The following is an 8,827-nucleotide window of genomic DNA, read 5'->3' on the forward strand; positions in this document are numbered from 1 at the left end:
GCGAAGGAACGCTGTTCGGTGCAGTTATTATTATTAAAAAGATTCGATCTTTTTTTATTATTTCAAAATAGCAGAAATAAAATCGGCTAGATAAAGATATTTAATGATACGGTTTATACCGTCGTTTTGCATAGAATGTTCCCATTAACGAGTGATTGAAGAGGTAATATGTAATAACTTATATTACATTATATGACAATGAACGTTCATGAGTTGGTCGTGGTGGGGAAATTTACAGCATCGGATCGAATACGCACAGAAGTAGGTTATTTAAGCACCAACATTACCTTAGCGCAACGGAAAGTAGAAAGAGAGTTGACAATGATGATGATGGTGCGGCTGGGGCATTTGGGACAGGCTATAAACTTGGGTGCAGCATTTTTTGCCAACCAGTCAACATCAATTCGTTTGTACGCTTTGTTGCAAAGCACCTCCTCATCATTTTTAAGTTGCTAGATTGTTTGAGTGATTTCAAATTAAGTTGGAAGTGTGATTTGGCGGTGAAAATCAAATTGATTAAATTATTTTGAAAACGAAAAGGTAAGTTTGAGTACGTGATACGTGATACGTAAATACTTATAGTAAAGAAAGTTCTCATTTGTGTGTAGTTCAGTGCAAATGAATTAATTAGTTCAATTATCATAGAAATTTATTCGATCCGTATTTCGTGAAGTTTCGAAAGTAGCAATACCGAAATTATACTTGTTTGATTATGCAAGTGAATTGACTTAGAATTTCGTGTCAAACCATGTATTTTTGTAAACAAAATATAATATTAATTTCTAATAATTAAAATGTATCTTGTTACATACACTGAGCAATCTTCATTTGCTGCATCACAAGCTGTTGATGAATTAGTGCGATTTGAAAATGCCAATTTAAATGGATTTATTGACATGATTTAAATGTCCATTGCGGTACATCTCTAGTACGATGGAAATGATCACAATGCATACTAAGTTTGATGGCAATTGTAATCTAATGTCAATTTTTTATAATTCAAATTCTCGTTTTACAGAGATAAATAAGAGAGATGTTTTTTTAAGTCTGGTGACATAATGTTTTTTTTCTATCGAGCATTGTTCGTTTTAGGTAAATAATAACAGTCCACATGATATTTAGAGTTGAATGAAAAACAGACAAATGACGATTACATGTCATTACTTATGGTCTTTTTTATGCATTTATAAACACATTTTCATAATGCATCATTTTTAATTTGCATATAATGAAAATTTTTCATGCTGTATTCAGTAAAGTTCAATAAACTGAAATTGAAGGAAAGAAAAAAAAACATTTCAACAACGTTAACAAACACAGCTCATTCGTTCGCATAGCCAGTAAACAAATTAAATTCAATAAACTTGTTTGTGCTTGGCTCGCGTATTTTTCCTCATTCGTTTGGTTTTTCATCTGAACATTTTTTCTGATTGATTTTTTGTTGCATTCTTATGTTTTTTTCAACTTTATATATGTTCTTTCTGCTTAAAGTCAATAATAATATTAAGAATAAAATAGTAGCTACTACTTTCAGCCGTGCTACCTGTAATAAATAAGGAAAAAAATGTGCTAAAACTGAACTGAATAAATCGATTAAAAACGATTCATGCGATATAGATACAAAAACGAATCGGAATCATGTTCCCGCTATATTTAGCACATATAATGATGTGCACGTCTCATGCTTTCGTCTGCGTGCCAGTTGCGTGACACCAATTCACCTTAATGCGTGAAACTATCTTTCATACAAGTGTTTACAATCACCACATTGTTTTGGAATTCAATGGTGTTCAACTAGCTTTTATTTGCGTTGTATGTACGTACGTTTCTGCATAATACGATTGGCTTATTTACCTTCAAGAGACGTGATTAATGACAAAGTAAAAAAGACAATAGTCCATGAATACAAGAAATCTAATGGTGGCGAAGAAAGTTTTTCAAACTTTTAATACACAAACCGAAAATTTGAAATTTAATATCACCAACGTCATTCAATGGATATTGAATTTAATTTTATTTCCTTTTCGTTTGTAAACTACGCATAAAAATAGTATTTTACTAAAGATAATGAAAAAAACTTTACCAAAACATATATTTTCTTATTATGAAACGTAACAATAAATGTTGACAAACAATTGGCCAAACGTAAGAAATAAAGAAACAAGAAATTGTAAACAAATAATATTAATGCAGCAAAAACTAATAAATCTAAATAAATTAATAAAGAGTTTCACTTATTCCGCAAAGACGTATTTAAGATAGGAAATGAAGAACATTTCCATATATATTCTACCTATTTTAAATTCATCGCCTGCTAGGGGGCAGACACGTGGAATAGGATTAGACTTTTAGTATAAAGATTCGAGAAATTGCAATGAAATAGTAACGTCTGTGAATGGATTCGCGTGGAATAGCGAAACAATGCATGGAATAGCAAAAATTGTTTCACTTCAAATCCATTTGACATTTCTTTTGACGTTTATTGATGGATTAGTGGAATAGTGCGGAATAGCAGAATTAGGATTTTTGACGGAAACAGTGCATAGGAAAAATAGTTTCGATTTCAAATTTGTGTTTTTGGATTAGTAATTTATATAGTGGATGCGGAATTTATTCTTGGTGTCTCCCTCCGATCGCCTGAAAAGTTAAATTGAGAGAAGTAAATAAACTTACCAGTTTTTATACAATATATATCGTCAAATATTGCATGGAAGGTGCGATACTTTCACGAAGATCGCATATAACGTTATTTAGCAAAAACACTGGCATTTTGGGATAATTTTCGTGATTTTTTTCCTTTCGAATTCAAAATTAACGATGGTATGTTGAAAATGAGTAAATTGAACGTGCAATCAATGAGAAATGTTTCGTGTCATTTACATCGAGATAAGACGTGGTACGGAATTTAACAATAATTTATCAATTTTTTTACATTCAGCATTTTAACTGATGTTTGGATTCATTTGCAGTAGTACCGTCATAAAAAAACATGGAGAAACGAAAAACATTTGAATATATTTACACAGTTTGGACCACGTACGTTTGATTTGCATTGTAACAATTGAATGACAATTGTTTACTGTGAATCCACTTGAAAAACTTTCACAATTGAATATACGCACACGATGGGTACGTTGATGTTTATTGTGATTATAAATTTAAAAGTGCTCAATGAAGTGTCGGGTATTGCTTTAAATGAAAATAGTTGATTTTCAAATGAAGCAAGCCGTTTTGCCATTTGTTTTGTTTTCATTCAAAAAAAACCATATTGATGCAGACTCACACTTTGACCGCGTTGTTTTCGGTTCAAGCATTGGAAAAGCAAATTCAAGTGATTAAAGTTCAAAAAAAAAGAAAGTTTTTTTTTATTTTTGCTTTCGTGCTATTTTATTTCTGACTTCCGATTTTCGACACCAATCAATGATTAGCAATCATACCATGGGGTCAATCACGAAATTCTAGTGTATCTAGTTTTTAATAAGACTTCACTAGAAAACTAGAAAATTCTAGTGCGTGAAGTTGGCTCTCAGTAGTTTTTCATATAAATTATATGGCCTTTGGTGTGAAGTTGGCTTCGTTTGTGACGTCATTATTCGCACTAGATTTACTAGTTTTTCTAGTATTTACTAGCGTGATTCGCCCCATGAATCATACTCTCCGTAAATCCAAACAACAAGTTGGTTGATAAAACAAGTAGATTATGCTGGCACAATTTTCTTACAATTTATACATAGATAACGCAAGAGTGTGTAATTAGCCAAATATACAAGCTTTTTTAAATATATATTCAAGATAATTCGATCAACTTCACTGCTAATAACTAACAATCCATTGAGTCAAGTGTACTGTTTTTTAATTCTCTACGCATGGTAGCATGTCTTGATTTTGATTCATCACTCCATCTTTGTCGAAAAGTGCTCAAGTATTCTAAATGTATCACCTCAACAGATGACTGCATTAATCTTCAAAATGACTTGGATCGTATAGCGGATTATTATAGACGCAATTTATTAAAATTAAATGTAAACAAAACAAAGATCATATCATATCATCGGGGATCACTGCAATATGAATACAAATACAACATAGGCGGCGTGCAAATTGAAAGAGTCTTTATAATAAGGGACTTGGGAGTGTTGCTTGATGTGCAAATGAATTTCAAATCACACATTAAGCATGTCACGGCTAAAGCCAAATTAAGACTGGCTTGGTTAAAGTTCTACGGCACGGCTTTCGTCGATCCATGGACAATTAAACACCTTTATTTTACATTTGTATTATATTATATTATTGAATATGGATCGGAAATATGGAATCCACACTACGACAATATGTGCAAAAGAATAGAGTCAATACAAAAACAATTTTTATTTATGCCCTAAGGAGAATGAACTGGGATGGCTATAGACTTCCAAAATATGAGCATAGACTGCTGTTTCTACAAATGATTACGCTGGAGGAAAGACGGAAGATGGCGCAAGTGTCTTTCATCTTCAAAACTATTCATGGAGATATGAAGTCAACACATATATCAAATAGTTTAAATTATTATAATTCAGCCCATAATACCCGTGCAATACCGCTTTTTAATATTCCAGTTAGGGGTAGCGATTACACAAAATATGAACGAATTAATTATATGCTTATTACATTCAATGATTATTATACAAAGAAAATACCAAATTGTGATACTAATTTAATTGATTTAGAAGTAGATTTATCGACGGTAAAGCTGAGAATTCAGAAATATTTGAAAGAAAATAGATGAATTGTAAACATAAATGAAATGAAATGAAAATTATTATTTATCTCTTTCAAAATTGCGTGATGTTAGAATTTAATTATATTGTATTTATTTAAATTATTTTGAATAAACCACCAAGGCGAAGGAACGCGGTTCGGTGCAGTTATTGCGTGCGTTGGATTTATACTTGTATAGATGCTTATACAAGCTATACCACGGCAATAATTCTCTTGTCCTCCCTTTTGATCTGCATTGACATTGATTTCGAACCTGAATACACGTATTTTTTTTTATTTTACTTCTGATCGATGTGAAGATTATTTTTGTACTTTCATTTGCGTCATCTTAATTGCTAATGTTTAATGTCAATTGAAATGAAACTCGGACTTCACTATAAAAAATGTGATCATTTGTGAAATTATTGAACAAAAATGTACAATGAATTTATTATATATTTAAATTTCAACAAACAACAAACAAGTTTCATTTGTTTCAAGAAGAAAAAGACGAAAATCAATGCTACCGAAAATTTGCCAAATTGCATATTATTTTATGCAGACCACGCAGACTTAATATAACAATGATCGAACTAATGGTGGTTCACGATTGTGCGGTTAAATTGAATGAAAAAACTATTCATTTTGTATGCAGAATGGTGAATGGCTGACTAATTGAATTAGATCATGTATTTTACAACATATTCTGTGAGAAAAATTTTATTTTTGAAAAATACTAATTTACTCACATAAAAAGTAAAATTCATTGTGTTTCACAACAAAAAAAAAATACAATAAGCGATCGATTAGATTCACATGATTTTAAAAATAATCAACGAATGCTCATAAAGATCAAATTGAAAAGAAAGTTAACCGAACGCTACGGTAATAGAAGAAAAGAAACATGTAATTACGGCTGTTGCCAACAATTCAGTACGATGATACGTTTATGCACTTGACTGATTCATCAATTGAATGTAAATTTGTTTATCATACAATGAATACGGAAATAGGTGTGGATATAATTGAACTATGTGTCTCTCCGCGTGTGTGTATGTGTGGTTGAATCAGCGACTGTATATGAAATTAATATAGAGCAATGCGTTCAATTGGAGTTTCGAGTAGATCAGTAGAAAAAGTAATCATTCAGTAAGCGTAAACTCGATCAAGTGAAATCGTCGTTTTTTTAAGTGAAACTCAAAGCAAATACCTGACGTAATTTCGCATCTAGCAGATTTTCTCTCTTGGAATGAAAATTTAAGTTTTATTAATTTTGTTTCTTGCTGTTTTCTCTTTGTAGAATGTCGGTGCTTCGCACGTTGACACTTCTTACAATCGGCGCCACGATTGCATTGGCACAACGAAGATTAGCATTACCCGATCCAAGAAGTTGTGCAAATCGTAAGTTATAATGTTATTTCCATGTGAATTCACGCTTCTGAAAATAACATTCGATCTATGATAAAATGAAACTAAGAAATGTTCATTACATTGTTCACAATTCGCTCTACAATATCGGTTCGTGTGTAAAAAATGTTCAATTTCATAATGAAAATGATATGTCTGAAGCATATTTTGTATTATTGTTTTGGTTGGTAACCGCTTGAAATTGGTTTGAGATTTTAATGCTGTAACAAATATTTTAATTGTCAAAATTATATAAGTATAATTTCTTTCTATTTTGGGACAGGATTTGTTTGTAGTTTCAGTCATATTCGACGTCATTAATGGAAGAAGAAAAAATCAATAAGTATGATTTAAAAGTTGATGTGATTATAGTCATCAGGCACTTCTCGATATGGCCGCCAATTCTTGTTTTCAAGATATGGCCTTCGATAGTGCAAAAATGGCCAAAAATAGCTATTTTTTCAAACAATCGCATACCCAGGCATATGCATATTCGTTGGAAAGGTCTTAAAGTAAGCTATCGAATGGCTCCAATTGCGACTTAAATCTTTCAAGTTCAGGTGGTCATATTGGCCAAAAATCAAAATTGTCTAAACAATAAAATTCGGTAGTTATTGAATTAGTACTGCACTACCAGTTCGGTAAAGGGAAAAATTTGGAAACAGTGCGGAAAAGTAAGACTTACGGATGTAAGTTCCTTTTTATTTTTTTTGTATGGATCTGTACTATGTAAAAAAAAAATTATGTAACGTTCTTCAGATTCCGTTTTTGTATTGCCATATTTATTCTTACGGACACATCTTATTCTACGCTTAAATAACTTTCCATCGGTGTATCGCGTGCACCCACCGGTTCAATCTGGATGGACCACAGTACTGTTCGACCATATCGCGGAAATCGGGTTTCTCAAGCAAAACTTCATCAAAATTTTAGCAGACTAAATTAGTTGCCCTAATTTTGTATAAAACTAATAATAACGCTAACAATGCCATTTTGGTCATCATAAAACTGCATTTTGGATTGAGAAAAACAAATCAAACACGTAAGAATTGATGACGAAATATCAGACAAATGAAAATTAAATGTTGCACAAAATAAAATCAAATCAGAAAAAAAATATTGCACACACATTTTTCTGTGAGAAATCAATAGAATTAGAACACAAAATTAAAACTTTTACTACAAAAAATGAAATTTTCATTCTTTATTGGAAATATATGCCAATAAGTAAAAAACACTTCTTTCGAAATTCCCAGTGTGACGCAATACTATAACTCTGAAAATGTTCTGATATAAATTTTCAGTGACGCGTTCACTCAAATATGTACAAAATGTTATTATTGCGTTGCCACCTGGCGGACATTTTTGAACATTTTTCCATTCTGACTTCGGATCGGTGAGTCTTTTACCTTTCCATATCTCGGCCACTTTTCAAACGATCGTGATGATATTTTTTTAACATTATCTACGCGGTCCCTAGATTCCGAATAAAACCAAAAAATTTTTCGAAAAAATCATTTCGGTGGTCAAAAATCGAGAAAAATGAATTTTCAGCGATTTTTTTAAAATGCCACCTGGCGGCCAAATTTTGAAATTTTTTAATTTTTTTTTGCGGATTCTTAATTAATAAAGCACTACTAAAATATGCAAAAACCCCTTTCCAAAAGTCAGCGTCATCGATTTCATTTCTTTAACGTATATATAGAGTGACGCAAAATATACATATTTCATAATTCGTATTGCGTCACTTGGGAAACTGCCGTCCCCCGTGATGATCTACTTTCTATTTTACATTAAAATAGGTTCAACGTAAAAATGGATAAAAAACGTTACATTTTTTTTTATTAGGTGTTCGTCATTCCACATATCGAGATGCTCGCGGTGTAGCTCATTCGTACTTTTTCAGTTGGGAACATGGACCAACGCGTAATTTGGAAGTTGATTGGCTTGACGCTAGGAATATTTGCCGTCGGTAAGCTTTTTGTAAAATTCTTTCTTTTTCGTGTATAAAAGTAATTCAAATTTATTTTAGTCATTGTATGGATGCGGTTTCATTAGAAACACCACAAGTGAGTTTTCTTGATGATTTTGAAGATATTTGTGTTATTATTTGCTTATTTGTTTATTATCACAGGAAAATGAATTCATCAAACAAAGACTAGCACGCGGCAATGTTCGTTATATATGGACGAGTGGACGCAAATGTAATTTCGGTGGATGTGATCGATCTGACTTACAACCTCCAAATGAAAATGGATGGTTTTGGTCTGGGTCGGGCGCAAAAATCGGTAAGATCAAAACTGTTAAATTTGATTTTGCATGCAAACATATTTGTTTTAAATTGAATAGGACCAACATCTCAACGTAATACTGGTGATTGGAGTTATACAGGAGGTTATGGTCAAGCCCAACCAGACAATCGCGAAGCTGCACAAGGTATAATTTTGTTAAATATCTGTATATAGGTGCTATTTCTGTCACTCATAACGTTATCCAATGCTATCTCGCTCACCCTTACATGTAATTTCTCATTGCATGGCAACATATAATGACGACATACATACAATACGATACGTACGATTGACATCAGTGTTTGCGAAATTTGTGAATTCATTATTTATTCTCAAAATATGTGTTTATATGTATGGGTGAGCCGTATGCGAACGAAATGTGTGGACAG

The 8,827-nt window shown here is 32.0% G+C and overlaps 1 protein-coding gene across 3 annotated transcripts; it reads left to right on the forward strand.

Moving 5' to 3' along the window:
• The first annotated feature begins 359 nt into the window (after nt 1–359).
• On the forward strand, nt 360–8,627 carry LOC116351974. 3 transcript variants are annotated; one of them, XM_031784130.1, is made up of 6 exons: nt 360–540; nt 6,041–6,141; nt 7,996–8,119; nt 8,180–8,216; nt 8,282–8,435; nt 8,497–8,627. In XM_031784130.1, the coding sequence occupies exons 2-6, from the start codon at nt 6,042–6,044 to the stop codon at nt 8,610–8,612; spliced, it is 531 nt and encodes a 176-aa protein (XP_031639990.1). In that variant the 5' UTR covers nt 360–540; nt 6,041; the 3' UTR covers nt 8,613–8,627. The 3 variants fall into 3 exon arrangements, with proteins under 3 accessions (XP_031639990.1, XP_031639992.1, XP_031639991.1); XM_031784132.1 differs by lacking the exon at nt 360–540 and adding an exon at nt 2,551–2,659; XM_031784131.1 differs by lacking the exon at nt 360–540 and adding an exon at nt 5,842–5,955.
• Nucleotides 8,628–8,827: the final 200 nt, after the last annotated feature.

This window comes from Contarinia nasturtii, unplaced genomic scaffold, assembly GCF_009176525.2.
Source record: "Contarinia nasturtii isolate CC-2019 unplaced genomic scaffold, AAFC_CNas_1.1 Cnas_scaffold_6732, whole genome shotgun sequence".
NCBI lineage: Eukaryota > Metazoa > Arthropoda > Insecta > Diptera > Cecidomyiidae > Contarinia > Contarinia nasturtii.

Excerpts from the sequence above, each read along its gene's own strand:
- LOC116351974 (XM_031784130.1), top strand. The coding sequence starts at position 6,042 with ATGTCGGTGCTTCGCACGTTGACACTTCTTACAATCGGCGCCACGATT. Across the intron at positions 6,142-7,995 it reads TCCAAGAAGTTGTGCAAATC|GTGTTCGTCATTCCACATAT; the intron begins GTAAGTTATAAT and ends TTTTTTTATTAG. Across the intron at positions 8,436-8,496 it reads TGGGTCGGGCGCAAAAATCG|GACCAACATCTCAACGTAAT; the intron begins GTAAGATCAAAA and ends TAAATTGAATAG.